This window comes from Ailuropoda melanoleuca, chromosome 9 (genome assembly GCF_002007445.2).
Source record: "Ailuropoda melanoleuca isolate Jingjing chromosome 9, ASM200744v2, whole genome shotgun sequence".
NCBI lineage: Eukaryota > Metazoa > Chordata > Mammalia > Carnivora > Ursidae > Ailuropoda > Ailuropoda melanoleuca.
Window position 1 is genome coordinate 46,460,095 of NC_048226.1, and position 22,136 is coordinate 46,482,230.

General features: G+C 37.4%; 1 protein-coding gene across 2 annotated transcripts; it reads left to right on the forward strand.

Moving 5' to 3' along the window:
- The first annotated feature begins 3,185 nt into the window (after nt 1–3,185).
- Nucleotides 3,186–21,871, forward strand: GDAP1 (ganglioside induced differentiation associated protein 1). Of its 2 annotated transcripts, none has more exons than XM_002928080.4 (6): nt 3,186–3,397; nt 4,111–4,303; nt 13,712–13,885; nt 15,050–15,144; nt 17,411–17,525; nt 18,527–21,871. In XM_002928080.4, exons 1-6 carry the CDS (start codon nt 3,281–3,283, stop codon nt 18,907–18,909), a joined length of 1,077 nt encoding a protein of 358 aa, XP_002928126.1. In that variant the 5' UTR covers nt 3,186–3,280; the 3' UTR covers nt 18,910–21,871. The 2 variants fall into 2 exon arrangements, with proteins under 2 accessions (XP_002928126.1, XP_034524105.1); XM_034668214.1 differs by having other exon boundaries at nt 3,307–3,397; nt 4,111–4,158.
- The last annotated feature ends 265 nt before the right edge of the window (nt 21,872–22,136 follow it).

Consider the following 22,136-nt stretch of genomic DNA (forward strand, 5'->3'; position numbering starts at 1 on the left):
TGTTTTGTAAATAATTCATTTAAATGCAATTCAATTTTATTTAATTTTTAGTAATAGCTGCGTTGAACATCCAGCTTATGAAATTCCTGAAAATTTAACAATCAGCTCTCATGAGCCTGTATGAGCAAGAGGTGGCACAACACTGGATATATTGATAATTGCATTAGTATGGTACTAGTTACAGTACAGATCATCACCTTCTCTGGGAAGACTGTCTGTGTTAGGTGCCTTTGTTTATATTCCCATTATAATCTAGATATCAAAGCAGTTACCACACATGTTGAAATCTCATTCCTCTTTCTCCACACTTGAATTCCTAGTGACTATGACTTTTAAGTCCATATCTTCTATATGTAGCACTGTTCTGGGACAGGTGAGGTCAACAATGTATATTGAAGAAGTAAATTGACCTGGATCTGGCTCCTCTTCTCCAGGATCCACAAGCTAATGTTATGTGCAAAGATATACAGCTACAGAATACACATGCAATTTAGTCAACTCTCTGAATAAACAAGTAAAGGGATAATAAGGTTTTCATATTACCTACAAGTGGCTTTTAGCGAGATGGAACATAACAGGAATTATGGATCAATGAAAGTAGATGTAACAGTTTTTTCCCCTACCTCTATCATGACTAAAACAAAACAAAAAACCCCAAACACCACTAGGTTTCCTTATCTAATCTGCTGAATGATATTCTTTTAACGTTCAAATCTTTAAGAGGTAAAAGCACATATTCGTTTATAGGAAAATTACTATATGTAGAAGAATAAACAAATAAAAGCCATTTACATTTTACAAAATTGTTATATTAGTGAGGATAGGTTAAGACAGTAGCACCTGGAAATCACAAAAAATAACAGTGACTTAAACAACAGGCTCTATTTCTTCTTCAAGTAAATGTATGGAGGTTTGCAGACTGAGATTAGTGTGGTTGTTCTGCTCCATGTCCTTAGGGCCTCACTTTCCCTCCAGCTCATGGCTTTGGCCATCCCTGAGATGTGGTCCCATTCCTCATGGTCCAAAATAAGCATCCACCCTCCCAGAAGGAGGATGGGATAAAGAAGAAGAGGCACAGGACTAACAGTTTTCTTAAGGGAACTTCCCAGAACTTTCTCTGTGGCACATCCATTATCCCATTTATTAGACGTATTCATAAGGTCACATTTAGGTGCAATGGAATCTGGGAAATGCAGTCTTTACTCTAATCAGCTATGTGCATAGCTAAAATTTCTATTACCATTACCATCTATTACCCAGCCAACTGCTGGAATTTGCTAAGTTATTTCCTTAAACTGCAAATTGAAGAATTGCTAGGTTAGAAGTTATGCCCATTTTCAAGGTTTTTGGTGTATATGGATAAGTTTCCCTTCAGAAGCCATGTACACATTTGTACTCCCAAGGACATCTGTGAATGCTTAATATTAAACAACAACACAGTAATCAATCAATTCTTTGAATGTTTGCCCTAAGGCTTTGTGACTGGAAAGATGTGCTAGAGAAAGTTCTCAGTGTTTTATATGCATCGGATTTATTGTGAGAACACCTTCAGCAGCAAGTGACAGATGACCTGCCAAGAGTGTTGAGTCTATTCAGATGTTGAAGTGAATTAATTAAGGAAAGGTAACTGTATAGTATATGTTGGAATCTGAAGTTGAAGAATTTAAAAGTTTTTCTGAGGAGGAGTGGGAATGGCGGATTTTATAGGTGTAAAAATCTTGAGGCCTTAAGAGAGAAAAGAAAGTACAATATGTTCTCTTAATGTCATGGAGGAGCTTTCCACATATTCTCTCATTAACTGCTATATTCCAGGCAATGTCGTAAGTGCTTTATATACATTTCCTTACTGAATTTCCACAGCAGGCATATATTTTTATATATCCATATTTGACACATGAGGAAGTGAAGGCTCAAGAGAGTTCAAGTTAGAGTTGGAGTCAGAATTTAAACCCCACTCTGTCTGATTTCAAAGTTTTGCTTTTTCCTCTTCTGCTCTGAAGAACAAACTGATAAAAAAACAAATTTGGTAAGGGTCATTTTTTTTGCTGTAGCATTTGAATTAACTTATGGGTATGAAAGACTTTTTTAAAATCTTTAAAAATTATAAAAGAATGATAGAGAACAACAAATGAAGTATTGTAAAGGGGAGGAAGGACCTCATGAGATTTTAGTCTCTTTTGACCTAAATTGCATACTTGCCTCTTTTCTCATAGAACCTTGTGTTCACTCTAAGATTGACAGTTCTCATCTCTATTGTGTTGTCTATTTATTTTGTTGTCTCTGCCACCAGACATCTTGAGTGTCAGGTCTTTGTATTCCCAGAGCCTAGCACAATGCTTAGAATGTAGTAAGTGCTCACTAAGTAAGTATTTACTGAATGAATTATATGAACATTCATTTTATGGTCATATTAATACATATTTATTAATGGAGAATTTTTATTAATTTACTATTATGCCAAATTTTAAGAGGTGTACAATCATTAGACTAGTATAAAACTATGATTTTGACTATGGCTATATGAGGGAATTTATAAAGCAACTGAACTTGTCAATAATATTGAGTACCTGCAACATGCAAGGCTATTTTGAGTGTTTAACATTGTATTTACTTATTTAATTCTCAGGAAAACCTTATGGGGGAAATAGAATTATTACCTCCACTTCAAAAACCAGGACATGAGCCCAGGTAGTCCTGCCCTAAAAATTCTGTGTTTAGCAACTAGGCTATTTTAACTCGCCATAGTTTATAAGATCTGTTATCATTTATTATTTTACCTGACTCCATAAGAGCATCTTCTAATGAAAACTCATGGTTCCTTACTTATCCTGTTTTGTCAGCCGGAACTTCCTTTCTGCGAAGGGCACAAATCCTCCAAGAGGAAGGATTGCTGCTTTTATATCTGAGCAACTTCTACTCCACCCCCCAAACCAATGAGTAATTTGCAGCCAACATTATTCATTACTAACTTAGTATTCAGGGACTCTTATTTTATATGGTTTCCTCTAAAAAAAAAAGTCCATTTGCACCTCCTATGTGACTTCCGTATGCCAATGGCTTTCTAACGCGAAGACACCCCACTCCGCATCTTTGCATACACAGCCCTATCGCTTTCTGGAGGTGGAAACTACATTTCCCAGTGGTCTATTCGTCCACGCGAAATCCTCTCTCCCGGCTACCCAAGGCGTCGCAGAAAACCTAACGACGCTTCGCGGGGCAGTGTGGGTGGGAGAAATAAAGGGCTGACAGGCGAGGCCCTGCAGCGCTCTCACACCCCAAAATGTCTCGGAGGCAGGAGGAGCAGAGAGGGGGTGCGCCCTTGATGGCGGAAGGCAAGTCGGACGCGGAGGTTAGGCTCATTCTATACCACTGGACACATTCTTTCAGCTCTCAAAAGGTAAAGGCCTCTCTGCTGGGGCGGGAGGCGAGGATCGGGTTTCAGCACCGGGACAGCTCCCTGAGGGTTCTCCCCGGTACTCCCGCGCATCTAGAATCAGGCCTCCAAAACCCTAATCCGGGTGGGGTGCACCCTGGAGGGCAGGGATGCGCCTGTGGGGGAGCACAGATAATTAGTCTGAGATGGAAAGGCTATGACTCAGGCTTTGCTACTCATGAAATGCGACAAAAAAGCATCACTTTAGGTATTTGGGCCAGAGGCCTTGTCCCCTGGGCCTTGGAGGGTGAGGCAGAGGGAAGCGCTTTCATGCAACCTCATAATAAACCGCATAATCAACCGCGTAATCTACAGTTCCTTCTTTTTCTTGTACACATTCGCTCTCTTCAACAGGGCCTAGCACATCTATATATCAGATTCTTGTCTGGGGAGGGCACATAATTAGGCTTAGGACAGAAAGAAAGTAGTGGTGATGGAGAGTCACTGTGGAATAAATTTAGCCAGAATTATTTTCATTCCGTATTTTATTGTCCTTTCTAATTTATATGATTAAGACGCTAGAATATATCACTTGTTAATTCCTGGAATAGGAATAGTTAAAAAGAATGTTGATAATAATAACTTAGGGAAGCACGGAAAGGCTGCTTAATGGTATCAGGGATGACATTTAATTGAAAGCCTACATGTGTTGTAGTAACCAGTGTGAACTCTTTCAGGTGCGCTTGGTAATTGCTGAAAAGGCATTGAAGTGCGAGGAACATGATGTAAGTCTGCCCCTGAGTGAGCACAATGAGCCTTGGTTTATGCGTTTGAACTCAACTGGAGAAGTGCCTGTCCTTATCCACGGGGAAAACATTATTTGTGAGGCCACTCAGATCATTGATTATCTTGAACAGACTTTCCTGGATGGTAATGTTAAGGCTATTTGTGATTTTTTGGATTTACTTTCGACACAAATATATGTCTCCTTTCCTCCCTCCCTCCCTTCCCTTCCCTTCCTTCCTTCCTTGCCCCATCCTCCCTCCTTCCCCCCTCCCTCCCTTCCTTCCTTCCTTCCTTCCTTCCTTTTGGTTTCATGATGGTGGTTTCATGCTAAAAACCTTTTCCATTTCCATAAGCACACAAATATAAAATAAGTTGATACCATAAATTTTGTGTAAGTCAGCGTAACTCTATTTAAAAGATTTTATGTAAACTACAAATTTTAATGTTGGAACTTGCCTTTTAAATTCACTTGCAAAAACCTCTGCAGGTGTGTGGTCTGTGGTGGTGACTTTTTAGCTTCGAAAATTCATACTAATTTGAAATGTACACTATGAAAATCAGTTTTCTCTAGCCTACCAAATAGTTCCATCTTAAAAACAATAGGTGGGATAAAGAGGAATAAAACTTAGGCAAGAGAGGATGGGATGTCGGTATATTTGGAGATCTTTGCCCTGTGACTTCCCTATGGCTTGAATTTTATACCTTTTGTAAGGAATTATTACACTTAAATTTGTATAGTACTTTTAAGTAATAATCATTTATTGACAGCCTGTTTTTTGTTAGGCATTTTATAATTTCTGTTCTATTCAATCTTCAAAAGAACACATCTGAGACAGGCATGATAGACTAGTTATTCCCATTGTACTTGATGAAAGAGAAACAGGAGTTGCCTAAGGTAATATAGCTATTTTATGGCAGAGTAGGGCTGGAATGGAAGTCTTTCAAATTCATATCTTCATATTATAATAGCTGTCTCCCACAGTCCTTGCTACTTACATAGTGTCTTGCTTGCTCCTAATGACAATCTTCCGAGGTGAACTATAGCTTCAAAATTTGCCCAAGATTTTACAGCTGATTACTGGCATAATTGAGAGAACAGAAGACTCCTTTCAGCTGAGTACTCTTCTGAAATAGAAGCTGCATGAGATCCAGTTACTTTTCATCTGCCACTAGATTTATTGATGTTAATTGGGCAGGTTAAAACCAGAATATAACCCCAAATTACTGGAAGCTGAGAAAGGAAATTACTAGGCAAAAAAAATGTCTGAGGTACTTAGAAAAATAGGTATGGGACCTAAATGTGTGTAGAGGGAACCCCAGGGAATTAGATTGGTAATAAGTCTGCCACTATTCTTATTCCAGTGTTTGGTTCCCTAGGATTCTGATTGCAGATTTTAGAGGTGGCCATTGATCTAAACCAGAGAGTTTAATGAACTGTTTTCTTTTTTATGATTACTTGCTATCTTTTATGGCTATATGCTGGGGACTGTACTGAAAATGGTGGCTAATTGATTTAAGACAATTTTTCTTAACCTTGAGCTTTTTGGAAATGGACAAGTCTGTTAAATAATTTGTATTTCTGTGGAAAAGTGGTTATAATAATATGAATAAAACAAAATCACTGTATATGAATTCCATTTTAAATAATCAAAAAATCTTAAATGATACAGTAAATGGAAAATCATATTTAAGTATTTTGTTGGCATCCTTTGAACTACTACTACTACAATTTTCCTCCTCCTCTCCTTGAATTGTTTTCTCCTTTAAGATATCCAGTAATATAAAATATATTACTTTACAACATAGTGATGTTAATGATTCTTAGGCTTTCTTTAACTTTTCCTTAGGCTTTTTCTTTTGCTTTGATCATATAAGAACAAAACTAAAATATGTTCTGAGCCCCACTCAAAGAAGGGAAATATTAAGTTCTTCTTACTACTTATGGAATCAGAGGAGAAGACATTGGGGCTAAATGTTAAATGAAAATATGGAGACTAAGGACTTTAATTCTGGCTATACAAATAGAATCAGCAAACAAGAATTCCAGCTCTTGATCTGAAGCCATTGAAAACTTGTTGCATGTCCTTGGTGACTTGACTTCTCTGTCCTCTTGAATTAGGTCATATAGTTTTATCAATTGCAGAGGTAAAGCAAGTCCAATCAATTCTTATTTCACTCTTCTCTCTTTCCCAGGAGAGAGTCACTCCATTGGAAAGAATTAAAAGAAGATTAAGGGACCAAAAACCCATGATAGATATGTAGATAGCAAGAAAATAGTTATCTAAAGGCTAGTCTACAGATGAAGTTTATTCCAAAGTATTAAAATAAAAAATAAACATGCGTATGTTATCACAATTACCATTAAGATAATTTGTATTTGTCATTGAGATGACAAATCTCCATGGAGATTAGGAAAAGAGCCAGACAAGACAGATGTTATCCCAGTTGTCAAGGACAGGGAAAGGTGAATTCAACCAATTGACCAGCAGCGTCGGCATCACCTCAGAGCTTGATAGAAATGCAGAATCCTAGACTCTACCTCAGATCTCTTGAATCAGAATCTGAATTTTAACAAGATCCCCAAGTGATTCATATATACATTAAAATTTGAGAAGTACTTACTGTATGTTAAGTAATTGCTTAAACTTTAAGCAGCACTATAAATTACACACACACACATATAACTTTAGAGTATCTCAGTTAAAAGGAAACCAACTTAAGTTTTACATTACTGAAGAATGGCTTTAACACTTAAAAAAATAAATCTATTGTATACTGGGGATGGTTCTAGATATAATGTATCTTAAGTAGAGCATTTGAGATTACTTCATAAGATACCCTTGTGGAACAAAGCAGCAAATATGGCTGGATAAAAGTAATGCACATTTTCAGATGAACAAATCACCATATTGAAGAATATTCATTTATTAATGCCTTACACAAGATTGCCCATTTAGCTAAAGATTTGTCCTATATAATTTTATTACATTTATTTCAATTACTTGTAGACCACTGTAAACACCATAAGGTCAGAGAGACAGTGTCTGTCTTATTAACAGCTGTATCCCCAGTGCTTCATATAGTGAGGGTTCTTTAACAGGAGCTTAGTAAACACTTTTGAATGATTAAAATGAATGAACTTTTGAAAATAGACATAAGCCTGGACAGGGATCTCTACTGGTGTTCTTACAGGTTTCTATTCTCTGACTTGAGCCTAACAATTCTATAAATGACTTGAATAAAGACATTGGGGAAATACTGTTGCATTTGTGGATGACAAAAGCTGGGATAGTTAAAATGATGACCAGTTTGTGAACTGCTTGTCATGGGACAATAAAATGGAAAAATAATGAAGGTAAAGTTTAACAAGGCTAAGTGTAGTATGTGAATTTTTTTAAAAAATCAGCTGCATTAATGAAGGACGGGAGACCTGGCTTGCTAAAAAGTTATTGATTAAAGCTAATAAAAGACTGGTATGATCTCAAGTTGTTTTAAAAGTATAGGTTCTATCTAGAGCATGGCAAATTGTAAACTGGTCAGAACATGCAACATTTTGTCCAATATGTGTGGAACTTTGAGGAACATTTACAACTTAGAATAATAAGTGAATGGATTTCATGAGATGTATGGTTGCCCATCGTTATAATAGACTTTAAGTGTATTCATTCATGTAAAGAATAGAATACAGTCAACTGGTATCTCCTTTGCTGTTATTTGCCACTCCTTATTAGTTTACTAGCTGAGGATTATATTAAAAATGATGTTTTGCTGATCTGTAGACATTTCTCAACCTTTCTGTTAGTATTTACATCCTTATGCTTTTGGGATAAGTCCTTAAATAATTGGTAGTTTGGGGTTAGAAATTTGGTAGCCAAGGCAATCCTTTTCAAGTCTTAGTCTAAAAAAGTTAATATCTAAATTGGATGATGGCTATGCTTGATTTTTTTGGTTTTATTTTATTCAAGTAGTTGCTACACCCAATGTGGGGCTCGAACTCATAACTCCGAGATCAAGAGTCACGTGCTCCTGAATAAGCCAGCCAGCCTTGAGTTTTTTTGGTTTTTTTTTTGAAGGCAGTACTGATGTAGACATCAGTGATATTCTTGAAGTCAGAATTTGGGTCAAAGGAAGAATTTAGAAGTACTCAATTATGGGTGCTCAACCAAGGGCTGGCAAAGAACACTCTTTATTCATTCTTTTAATAGCTATTATTTGGGTGTTAATTGGTGCAAGGACCTGAGATATTTCAGAGATCCGTAATCATTAAGAAGCTTACTAATCTTCAAAGATAGCTTCATTCTGTAAACTTGATAATAATACCAAATCTGTCTTTAATACAGGCATGTGCTATTATTACTACTCAGTTTTACAGATTCCTTTCCATGTATGTGACACCTTTTTATCAATTGATTAAACTAGATGAGGTGTGATACTAAGCAAATGAGGGAAACCCAGAACAGTGGATGTAACAAAGGAATATATGCACTATTATAGATTTTAAAATCTAGATATTTCTTATACTATTCATAACCTCTTTTGGTGAATTTAATTTGGCCTCTAGATAATAAAAAAAGTGGGTCTGAAATAACTACAAAATACTAGAACATTCACTATTTATTACTGCCAAATGACTCAGTGGTAATCTGTAATCAAGGATGTCAAAAGGTAAATACAGAATTTTGGTAATTTAATATATAAGTGTTCTCTGAAGATCATGTCTCATGTCTTTGGTTTATATATCCCTCATTTATTCTTAGGAAATAGAATTTGGTTTGGAAATAAAGTATTCTGGTATGATATTAAAGTATTTTATTTAAGTCTCATTAGAAAATATATTTTGTGGATAAGATTTTGTCAATATCTATTGAAAATCAACTCATTTTAAAAGCATTAATTCTGAAGTCATTGTTACATTAAAAATGCAGTTATTTAGGTAAGAATTTCCAATTATTCCAATTTTGGCTATTAATAAAAGACTCTCATATATAGTTGAATAACTTTATATGTCTTTTAGCACATCTCTTTATATCTCTCATATATAGTTGAAGCACATCTCTTTATTGCTAATCTGCACTAAAAATGTAGATTAGCAGTGTAGATTAGCACAAAGGTTCTGACCAAGTGTGGAGAAAATATGATATGTGGTAAGGAAAAAGAAAATGAGCCTTTAAAACTCATGATTGTGCCAATGAAGTGGCTTTAAAAAATTATTATTATTATTATTGTTGTTGTTGTTGTTGTTTTTACTCTTTGGTTTGCCCAATTTTATTGGCCAGGTTGGGGTGTTAAAATGCAAAGTTTTTAATTCCATATTATGTGTTAATAATTGGAACAAACTGATAAAGAAGTTTTGCCCTCCAATTACAAATGTTTCTGTTCAAAGTCTTAAATATAATACTATTTAAGGTATAAAATTTATTGAAAATAATGCTATAAATTTGTCTTTCTCAGAAAATCATGGCTGCGTATAATGAACTTCTATAATTTGACACTGTGTGGGTTTTTTTTTTTCTCATCTGTGTTTAGATTTGATCGTTCCAGTTCACAGTTGTGACAGCTTTGAATTGTACTCAGTTTGTAACCATAACTTTTGCTTCAGGTCATAACTTATTTACCATTATTATTGTATATTTTTTTAATAGCGTGGTGTTTGACTAGTTGAAGGGTACAGTTTATTCAACTACCTGATGCATATTATCTTATGTACCAATGTTACCACTAAGTGATCTAAGCAAAATAAAAAATCCTCAAGGGGATAAAGCTAGGAATGAAGTCTGTTTTCATTGAATTAATAATAATAAGGAAGAGCTGAAAGTTATTCAAATAGACCTGTGGGGGGAGGGAGTCTTTCCTGAAAATGGAATAATTATGCCATCTTTATATACCATCATTGGGGAACATGGGAAATCAGAGCAATCAATGTAGGAAAATAATGGAAGCTTATGCCTGTAAGCTCCTAAATTCTTTTAATTTTTTGCTCTTAGGGAAACTGTGATTTTTTTTTTAATGGCTCAAGGCCATTGTTATTCTACTGAGCAATACAGAGACTTGCGACTGTGTGGAGCTATTGGTCCCTGTTAAATAGCTGCAGAATGCTTTTGTTATGTCTTTTCTTTCTGGTTTTAAAAAACTTGTTTTCTCTCATTATCACACCTTTCTGCTTTATGCCTATCTGCACCAGCCTAAATTTAGGTGCAGTACAAGACCTGCCTTGTCTCCTATTCAGTTTCTTCTAGGAAGTCCTGACTTCTGCCAATTTATTTATTAATTCTTCCAGCTAATTTACTTATCCTGGTTTCCAGTACAGCAACTTATTCCCTAATGCTGGAAACTCTTTTCAATGCCTGCTTCTTAAAAGTCCTCTGATTCCATGCCCTCCCCCTGTAAGCCTTCTATTGCTTTTTTACTCCTGACTGAGGTAGAATCCCAAAATAGCTTTTTTTAAAGTGATCTCTATACCAATATGGGGCTCGAACCCATGACCCTGAGATCAAGAGTTGCACACTCTACTGACTGAGCCAACCAGGCTCCCCCTTTTCTCTCTCCCTTCCTCCCTCCCTTCCTTCCTTTCTTCTTTTTCTTTGTTTTATAACAAAAATGCTTTATAGAAGGATTGGGAAATAAAACAGAATGAGAGTGAGATGGAAGGTCTGTATAAAATTCAAAGGAAATTCCCAATTGCCTTTTGAAAAACTCTTGTTTCCAGAGGCAGTGGACACTATTGTACTCTGGTGTCCAGGAGGACAATGACAGCACATTGCAGGTGTGCCATGGAGATGCTGGAAGAGAGACAGTGAGGCTGGATGAGAATTTCGGTTCAGTGGGTATCTTATGCTCTGACAAAGTGTTGTAGGAGACAGTTTCATAGCAACAGTGTCCTGAGTAGAAGAAAATTATTTTCGTGGATTTAAACATTTATCTTCCTTTGAAGAATTTGGGCTTGGCCAGATGGAACTTCCCCAGAAAGCAATTACCAGACAGTGTTTTTCCTGCTCTTATTCACTTTCCCAGAAGGAAGTGGTATCCTCTTCTGAAGACGAGCCCTAGGCCTGGCACCAGAAAGTAGCCTGAGCCAGCGGCCATAAATTTAACGACTTGGAAACAGTTTAAAATGCTGTACCATTTTTGGTTATTAACTTGATGCTTTTGGACCCCCAGAGCAGTGGTTCTTAAACTTTTTGGTTTCTGGGTCCCTTTATCATAAACATTATTGAGAATATTGGAGAGCTTTTGTGGGGTATATCTATCAATATTTGCCAAATTAGAAATTAAAACAGAAAAATTTAAAACACAGGAATACACAAGGTCACATATCATTAACTGTCAGAGTGATAGAACCATCACATGTCCTGTAGCCTCTGAAAAACTCTGCTGTATTCTTGAGGGAGAACAAGTGAAAAAGCAATTAACATTGTAGTATTACTATGAAAGTAGCTTTGACTCTGTGGACTCCCTGAGAGTGTCTAGGGAAAGCTCAGGGATTCTTAGACCACACTTTGAGAACTGTTGCCCTTAGCGGTCTATGAATAGAATTCAGGAGATTTGAAATCCTAGAGGGGAAAAAAAATTATATCTTCACTAATTTCCAACGGAAACTTATTACTTCCTTTCATTTCCAATGTAGGCATAAACCACAGCAATATCAGGAGTTCCTGTGACTTTGTTACCAATAGAAATCACAGATACATGTTCATAGCATATCAGGTTATTGCAGTTATCTTAAAAACGATTTATGTTTATAGCTACTTCGAAATTATGGTAGTTATTAGACCTGCTGCTAGATCTTGTTAATGTATTAATAAAAGGCACCATATTAATATTTTATAATTTAAAATTAATTTGATAAATATATTTCAATATAATCAATTTCCTTTGCAATCCTACGTCTTGCATGTTTAAGAACATTATTTTGAGAAGAGGTCGGTGTCACTCAAAAGGTTAAGACCTCTTCAGTAGTTCAAGGACCTTAGAAGGACTCCAGTCTGTTGTCCTCATGGAAATGCCTACCAGGCATTGGTTGGGATCCTGCTGATCTACTGAGATCCTGAAATGTCAGCAAGGAAGTGTGCTGTAGTTGGGTAAATCCACCGTTGACAAGCAGTATGTGACTAACACTTCATTCTTGGCTGTTCCAATGCAGACTTTAGAATTGGACTCCCCAGCAGGGAATTAGATATTTGCCCACTGGTTTGAGGAGTAATTCATCTTATTTTTTCTTAGAGAGTCAGAAATAGTCTGTTGGCTTAGAAAGCTTGTTCCACTTGGATTATGGCATTAAGAGATCTTGTCTGAAGTGCTTTGCAACCAATTCTGAATTGTCAACACTTATGAATGAGTGTGGGATGCTCAAAAAGATTCTAAATTAAATAACCCAAACTGAGAAATAAAGGAATAAAATTGAGGCTGTTCTTTTCACTTGTTGGAATCAGGTCATTGGCATTTTTGGGGGGCAGTTTGAGAGTCAGAAGTAGGAAGTGTTTCTGAAGGGACATAGTCCTGATCTTTGGATCACGTGGTTCATCTTTGTTCTTCGTGGATAGTCTCTATAATGTAAACCTTTCGAAGATGTTACAATGATGTTATAAAGCAGGGCACTGCATTAGGAATCAATGACTTTAGTTCTCGTTCTGCCTTTAATTAGCTGTGGGATCTTGGGGAATACCTCAGCCTCTATATCTCAGCGTTCTTGTTAACTGCTACAGAGCTTCTCCAACTCAAATATTCTATGACAACTAGAAACTTGGGAATATATTCATTAATTGAAATTTACTGAACACCTATGAGCCAAATATTATATTAGGCACTGGGAACTCAACAAAGAACAGTGCATGATCCCTGCCCTCAAGTAGTCTAGAGTCTAGGGTTTAATCAGCAAATTGAGGATTTATGTAGAACCCACTTTCTAGACATAAAATATTAGAAATTCATGGTGAATTCTGTGAAGACTATCAGTGCACATTCACATAGCATCAAAAGTGTCACTCTTGGTATTAATTGGAGCCTAGGAAAGAGTGGCCTCTGATTATCTTTTCATAGTGAGCTTTCATTCACCTAACCAACCTTTATCAATGGCCTAAAATGTGTGAGACGTTATGAGAGACAGTGAATCACAGGCTCCCTGCCCTGAAGAAGCTTATTGGGCAAAAAGGTAACAAACAACCAATTAAGGTGATAAGGCTATGATGGTATATGTACAAAGGTATTTTGCATGTACAGAGGAAGGCACACCTGACCCAATCAGATATTGGTAGTTGTAGGAGGTTAGGGAATGTTCCATAGAGCAGTTGGCATAAATAACTGGGCGTTGTGGGTTGAGTAGCAATTTATAAGGTGGAGAAGTGAGAGAATTTCAATGTGATCATTGTTTGGAATCTAGTCTGGGACATCAGTCCATTTCAAATTTTGAATATTTGGGCTGGGGAGATACCATCTTTTAAATGCCTTGATGTAATATTGAAAATGCTGATAAGGGAGTTTGAATTTTTGATTTTGCTTTTGGATGTAACCCCTCATTTGTAACTGTTTCTTTAATGTTTGTGTATATGTTTTTAGAAAAAACACCCAGGTTAATGCCTGATAAAGGAAGCATGTATTACCCACGGGTACAACATTATCGAGAACTGCTTGACTCATTGCCAATGGATGCCTATACCCATGGCTGCATTTTACATCCTGAGCTAACTGTGGACTCCATGATCCCAGCTTATGCAACCACACGGATTCGCAGTATGTAACAATCTCAAAGACTTGGAATTTTGTCTCAAAGTTCTTTTAATTCATTTTTGAAGACTTGGGGACAAGGTTGTTGAGTTTGCTTCATGGGTGTTCATGTTACAGATCGATCCATGCACCAGTGAGATTAATCTGTGCTTCTGCTGTTCAGCTGGACATTTATTGTCTATAGGAGCTGATTTTCCAGCTCTTGGCCTTCAGGGCCAAGCTTGGGTAAAACTCAGAAGAGTAGCCTATGGAAAAGTAAAGAACATAACATGTTCTTATAGAAGATAGACTAAGACTCATGAAATCTGGAATCTGCTGGAGATTATGGGCAACTGAGTTGACGTTTCTGGTCCTTAATTTTTGTTTCATTATGTGAGGGAGCTGGACGACAGGCTGTCTAACCATTAGTTTAGATGGTTACTACCGTCTTAATAAATTAAGATTGAGTTGTGATATCCAGCTCTCTCCTTTTCTGAGGACAGAGTATGGTCAGAGCATGGGGATGTGGAGGAGAAAGCGTGTTCTATGGCACAGGTGATTGGGATAGGAAAGTAAGGGAAGGTGGCCGTGGTCAGACTTTCGGGGTGTTTGACTAGGAACACTCAAACCCAGATCTTCTAATTCTAGAAACTATACTCTTTCCATTACATCATATCTCACCTTTATAATTCTCTTATTTTTCTTTCCCTTTGATACTTCTTCTCTCCTCTTCCATCCCCCCTCTCCTTCTCCTCTTCCCGCTTTACCTTCTTGTTCTTCCTCCTTCTCTGCATAAGTACTCATGATTTGAAACAGGTGGTCTGAATATAATTCTATCACCTGAAGTAAAGTTTTTTTTCCTTCTCTTCATATAGAAGTCCATTAACAAAAACTTGAAAGGTATCGGAAGGTAGAACAAGCACTGTGCACTGAGCACTTCTGACGTGCTGGGCCTCGCTCTAAGTGCTTTCCTTGGTGCCTTACATTTAATCCTTAGCCTATGCGGCAGATACTCTGATAGTTCCGGTTTGAATTTGAGGGAACCGAGGCACAGAGAGGGTAAGTGTAAGGCAGAGTCAGGGCATGAACCCCAGAGCTCATACTCTTACCATGGAGTTTCCTAGCTTCTCCTTTTTTCTTGTATAGAAGGGAGGAAATAATTTCCTATTTCGAAAATGATTCTATTATCAGGCCAAATTGGTAACACAGAATCTGAACTGAAAAAACTTGCTGAAGAAAACCCAGATTTACAAGAGGCGTACATCGCAAAACAGAAGCGACTTAAAGTAAGTAAACCGGGCTGTCCTCAATTGACATCCACTGTTTGTATTAAATTTTAATGTTCTACTTTTTGTAAAGTCTATTTCTAGAACATCTCCTCAAATATTTGCAAATCACCAGTGCACGTTACCGTTGGCTTACTCCTGCTTTTAGAAAGAAATTTTCTTTATTAGATTTGATATTCAAACCTAATGACAGTTGCTTAAAAGGCAGATATTGCTCAGGGTGACTGTAAAGGAAAGTTATAAAATGAAAAAGCAAATTCATAATATATACTAGGAATCTGTCATTTCGGGTATTCTCCACTTTAAGGCCTAGCTAGACCGTTAGGACTTTAATACCAATAGGGCAATTGGCGAGTTTGTTCTTCTATTACACTCCCCTCCCTTCTCTCATTTTTTTCTTCTTATTTTTCACCCATTTCTTCTACCTCCAACCCTCACCTCTGGCAACCACCAATCTGTTCTCTATGAGCTTGGTTTTTGTTTTGTTGTTGTTGTTTTTAGATTCCACATATAAGAGAGATCCTACACTATATGTCTTTGTCTGACCTATTTCACTTAGCATAATTCCCTCAAGATCTGTTTTTGTTGGTGCAAGTGGTAAAATTTCATAATTTTTTATGGTTGAATAATATTCCATTGTGTATATATACCACATCTATTCATTCATCCATCGATGGACACTTAGGTTGTTTCCTAGATATTGTAAGTGAAGCTGCCGTGAACATGGGAGTGCATATACCTTTTCGAGTTAGTGTTTTCATTTTCTTTGGATAAATACCCAGAAGTGGAATTGCTGGATCACATGGTGGTTCTATTTGTAATTTTTTGAAGAACCCCTGTATTGTTTTCCATAGTGGCTGCGCCAGTTTACATTCCCATCAGTAGTGCATGATTGTTCCCTTTTCTCCACATCTTTGCCAACACTTATTTCTTGACTTTTGGATAACAGCCATTCTAGCAGCTGTGAGGAGATGTCTCACTGTGGTTTGATGTGCATGTCCCTGATGATGAGTGACGTGGAGCATCCTTTTAGGTACCCCTTGGCCATCTGTCTTCTTTGGAAGAACGTCGGTTCAGATCCTTTGTACATTTTAAAATCAGAATTTTTTTGCTATTGTGTTGTGAGTTCTTTATATATTTTGGATGTTAGCCTCTTTATCAGATACATAATTTGCAAGTATTTTCTCCTATTTAATAGGCTGCCTTCTCGTTTTGTTTTTGGTTTTCTCTGTTGTGAAGAAACTTTTTAGTTCGATGTAGTTCCACTTGTTTACTTTTGCTTTTGTTGCTTTTGTTTTTGGTGTCAGATTCTAAAAATTACTGCCAAGACCTGCATCATGAAGCTTACCACTTCTGTTTTCTTCTAGGAGCTTTATGGTTTTAGGTCTTCTGTTCATGTCTTTAATCCATTTTGAGTTAATCCATTTTGACTTGCCTGCCTCCTAAGGAGTAGGACTTTGCTTATTTGTGAACAGTCAACCTTCTCTTTCTGGTGATTCTTTTTTTTTTTAATTTTTAATTTTTTTTATTTTAATGTTTTTTATTATATTATGTTAGTCACCATACAGTACATCCCTGGTTTCTGATGTAAAGTTCGATGATTCATTAGTTGCGTATAACACCCAGTGAACCATGCAATAAGTGCCCTCCTTACTACCCATCACCAGTCTATCCCATTCTCCCACCCCCCTCCCCTCTGAGGCCCTCAGTTTGTTTCTCAGAGTCCATTTCCTCAGGGCTCAAGAACACATGCAAGCTTCCCCCAGATTAAAAATGTAGCAAACATCAACAGTCCCCACCCTCCTCAACTTCCCATTTTCCTTTATCTTATCTTAACTAAGTGAGCTGCTCAAAAGAAATGCCTGCACACAGCAGCATTCCTTCCTTTCTACTTGGTCTTTAACTCACTGCGTTCAGATTTCTCCATCAGGCCTGACCCTTCAGTTATTCATTCCTCGAAAGTTGCTGAAGTTCCATTCATTCATTGAGGGTTGAGAGGAGCCTCTTTGTGCCCCCCGTATTCTTGGGCATCTCTGGTCATCTGGTCCCACAGGAATTGCTGGCAGACCAGTGGGTCTGGCCCATGGAGTAATCTCACAGCCAGGGCATTTTCCCTCGGGTTTGCTTTGGCTTTAACATTATTCTGTATCTCCTCATCGCCCTGGGTAAATAGGCTCCAACTCTGGAAGAGTTTATATCTGCTTTGCTCTGTATTGATTGTTTTTTGCAGGCATAAATAACCTATTTAGTTATTTTTGCTAATTAGTCAAAGCTGCTTGACCATGACAATGTCAAATATTTGAAGAAAATTCTTGATGAATTGGAGAAGGTCTTGGATCAGGTTGAAACTGAGTTGCAAAGAAGAAATGAAGAAACCCCAGGTAGGTTCTCATTTGTATGTTTTTTTTTTCTCTTTTGCTGGATACCAGGCATATTTATGGGAATATTCTTAGATTTTATCAAAAACATCCTGTAGTCTGTTTTTTATTTTTATTCACAGGCAGTTTAAATTATCATGGCAACAATAATACTGAACTTAGCAAAACGCAGGTGTCTAATGGTAACCCAGTCTGTATCTATGTGAAATGTGACTGGTGGAGGATTTTTCTGCACAATTTAAAGTTATGGTTGAGAGATTCCTACTTAGCCCATTTGACACGTTTGTCATTACAGTAGTTCATTTGGTTGAATAACCTGAGTAATTGCTTGAAGGCTCCCTCTAGTTTTTTCTCTAGGCAAGGAGAGTACTTCCAATCTGAAGTATAAAATGGGGGCTGGCCTGTGTGTATCTGCAGGCTGGCTGAGCATCCCTGTATTGTACCTGTGAACCTAACCGCATGATCCAGCCATTGCCCAAGTGCATGCACATGGACCATTTGTGCTATTCTAATTAGCAACAAAGTTGAAGACCATGTTACATGAAACTAGCTTCGCAATAGGAACTTTCTGCTTTACGTAACTAGTAGCAGCAATCACTGAGTGACATTTCAGGCCCAATTTTACAGATTTTCCTAAAGCTCACCTGCTGTTTTCCTAAGCCAGGAGGAGAAATCTGTTGACTCCTCTGGCTTGTTGTTTGAATCCTCCTCAGAATCCTTTTTAATATCAAAGACCGGCTTTGAGCTTGGGTGGCTCCAGTTTCACCCAGGGATGTAGGTGGCTGACAGATACCAATCAAATCTCCCTTAGCTTGGGATACATTGGCATGGACTTTGCCTTAGGATAAAATTACTCACTGAGTGTGATTGTCAAGAAAATGTACCATGGCCTTCATCCTTTGCTGTACTCACACTTGCCCTCAAGACCAAGACAAAAGATGCCAGCTAGAGTCTTATCTGTATAGCTCTTGGCCCTAATTCTCTGTGTCCCTCTCTCTGATTAGAAGAGGGCCGCCAGCCTTGGCTCTGTGGAGAATCCTTCACCCTGGCAGACGTCTCTCTTGCTGTCACATTGCATCGACTGAAGTTCCTGGGGTTTGCAAGGAGAAACTGGGGAAATGGAAAGCGACCAAACTTGGAAACCTATTACGAACGTGTCTTGAAGAGAAAAACATTTAACAAGGTTTTAGGACATGTCAACAATATATTAATCTCTGCAGTGCTGCCAACAGCATTCCGGGTGGCCAAGAAAAGGGCCCCAAAAGTTCTTGGCACTACCCTTGTGGTTGGTTTGCTTGCAGGAATGGGATATTTTGCTTTTATGCTTTTCAGAAAGAGACTTGGCAGCATGATTTTAGCACTTAGACCCAGACCAAACTATTTCTAGGCTTGTAGGGATCTGGTGGTGGCAACTCATCCAGCCATTCAACTAGACCCTTGTATACTCTTCCAGGCCCAGTGAAGAATGACCCTGGGCAATTAGTAAAAAGTATAACTTACTTTACTGTTTGGGTAGTTTTGTGGGGAGAGGAGGTAATGAAAATGTTTTTGTGGGCTGGTAACTTTGAGATTACTTATTTGCAAACCTGAACTAATCCATCCTTAAAACATGTGCAAGGTGAAGATATGTAAATGCTGACAGAGAATTAGACCTTTAACTCAGAATGCCAGTTCAAGTTCTGAATTATTTTTTGGGAGGAGGCTCTTACTATGAGCAGACAGTAATAATCTGTGATTGCCCATAGCTCTTCATCTGAGACAATTTGGATGTGCTGAGTGTTGAGCAGTTAGCAACATTTTCCACTGGAATTCAGAAATCAGCCTTGTTGCACAACCTGGGTTCAGACAGCAGCAGGGCACAACAGTGCTTCACATGATCATTGTTAGACTCAGGCAGAAATAAGAGAGACAAAGGGAACAGGGAGGGGGAAAAGAGGGAAAATGAAGTCTGTGTAGTGAAGAGCAGTAGAAGGCAACCTCCAGGTGCCTCCAATGCCACTCATGGCCTCCTGCCCCCTTAGTAAACATTAGACCACTTGTGGCCACTTCCTGCATATCTTCCTATACTCAAGACCTTAGGAAGGGGACTAGGGAGTTACTGGTGGGAGTTGGCTGGAGAAAACTCTGGACTTTACACTTACAGCATCCCATCTGACCTTAGTATTAATTTTAAATGCATATGAATCACACTCATTGTTTTAATAAGATTAGCCACTTATATATGTGGGTGTGAAATGCCCACTGGAACATGTCTGCCTAGCATTTTTACGTGAAAATCTTAAATGCTATAAAATGGTTCCTTTCTTTTCCTCACAGTTCCCCAAATGGATGGTGCCTGTGAGATATCACTCCTTTGGACTGTTGTGTCCAGTCACTGGGGCTCTTTTTAGCACACAAATGGAAGTCAGGTGAATGTTCCAGCTAATCACTAACATGGCATGTGGCTGGGTAGTGGGCATTTTAATGATCTGGAAGTATTAAATATGCCCATTCTGTATTTGAAGAGGCTGGTGTGTTTAAAAAAAACCTGTTGCCTAGAACTTGCATCTGTTTATTGTCATTAGCGAGGCCTTAAAATGTTAAAGAGAAAGAGAAAGGTCCAGTCTTAGCCCATGGAAATTAATTTAGGGGAAATGAAATAAGTTGATAGTGATGTCCACTTGTATTCATTTATGTATGTCTAGGCATTTCAGGGGTACCTCAGTCCATCTGGAAGGGACAATCCCAGTGTGTCTCATGAACAACCGCAGAACTACATCGTGTACTCAGGAAAAAAATTTTATGGTGACAGGAAGATACAATTTCTCTGGAGCTGGCCTGAAGGGATTTGGGGGATGGTTTAAGTCTCTGGCTGGAAGTATATATAGAGAATGATGAGCTAAGGTTCCAGCAAACAACAAAAGCTTGTTTGGATTGCCCCAGATTGGCTATGCAAAACAGCCAAAGAATGTACTGACTTTTTCATTAACAGGAAACTTAGGAAATGACTTTTTGATGGTAAAATGAGTCTATAATTCCATTTCATAAATCAGTTGTTTTAGAAAATCTTGAAATGGATGTTCCTGGTTTACAAAAATTAATAACATCTCAGTGTATACTCAATACAACAATAATTAACAGACTGGCAGCTTTTCTAATGTCTTAATATTGCCCCTCAGTGCATTGTCATAGAGACTGCCTGGATTTGCTTGTTGCTGGGACATTCCAATTCATGTTCCTAAAGGAGCCACAAAACTGATTGTTTAGTAGTTCACTGTGGTTCAGAGATCTTTATAGCACCCTGTTATAAGCAAGAATTCCACATGAAGAGAACAAAATGGGATTTTTATAAAAATCTACAAAGGGTAATTACTTATGTAAAGGCTGTTGATTAAGAATAAAGATTAGAAGCCCAGTGCTGGCTTTGCTTAAATTTATTTTATTACCGAGTAAGAGAAAGTCTACCGGGAAGTATAATTTTATGATACAGTTTCATTGGAAATATGCTTGTGTCAATATTAAGGATGCATCATAGTAATTTCACTTGTGTCATGGATAGATACCCTTGCATTTATTTATTTTTTATTTTTAAAAAATTTTTTTATTATATTATGTTAGTCATCATACAGTACATCCCTGGTTTTTGATGTAAAGTTCGATGATTCATTCGTTGCGTATAACACCCAGTGCACCATGCAATACGTGCCCTCTTTACTACCCATCACCAGCCTATCCCATTCCCCCACCCCCCTTCCCTCTGTAGCATTTAGACTTATAAAATGTTTAGGGTCATAATGCCCACTAGATGTCGCTGTTCACACAGTAGTCTGAGATTGGGCATTAGGTTCAGCAAGCCTTCTAAATGGCTCAAGTGAAAATAAACATTAATGACCTTACTTTCTGAAATGAGGGCATCTTGATCAGATCCTTCATCTGTAAAAATGCTTGAGGCACATGTAGTATTGATTTCTAATGCTTTAGAAGGGATAACAGTATCACACAATGTCAGGCTAAAGAGCTAAACATATACTGTTAGCAAAATAAGCACTTTTGTCTATTTTTTTTTTTCATGATCATTGGTGACAGGCCAGTGTGCTCCTCAGTTCCAAAATTTGTATAAATATCAAAATTATAAAAATGCCTGAGGTACTAAATTTAGGTTGGCTATGTATGTCTTAATACATAAATACTATTTTATTGTTGTTGCAATTACATGCCTTTTGAATCGATTTCCCTTAATTGCAGATAGTTGTAAATGTTTGCTTGATTTTAAGTAATTATTGATATTGATGCCAGAGTTGTAGATATTTTGGTGTTGTTGAATGTAATAAATCAAGATACTATTCTGCCTGTAAGATCAATAAAAGTAACTGGATAATCAATATGAAGTCTACAAGTATTAATTTTAGAATCTTTCTAAAGAAAACAGATTTCATTTCATATTGTTTATGCCAAATATTTGGCTCATTTATATTGTTATTCTTTATGTATTCATATCAGAATGTCTTGATTTTCTAATATACCACAACACTTATGTTTTACTAGGCAGAAGATTCCAAACCAAGTAAGGAAGTATAATTTCTAGAGTGAGGATAAGAGTTTTAATTATGTACTACATTGTGTAAATGGAGAGAG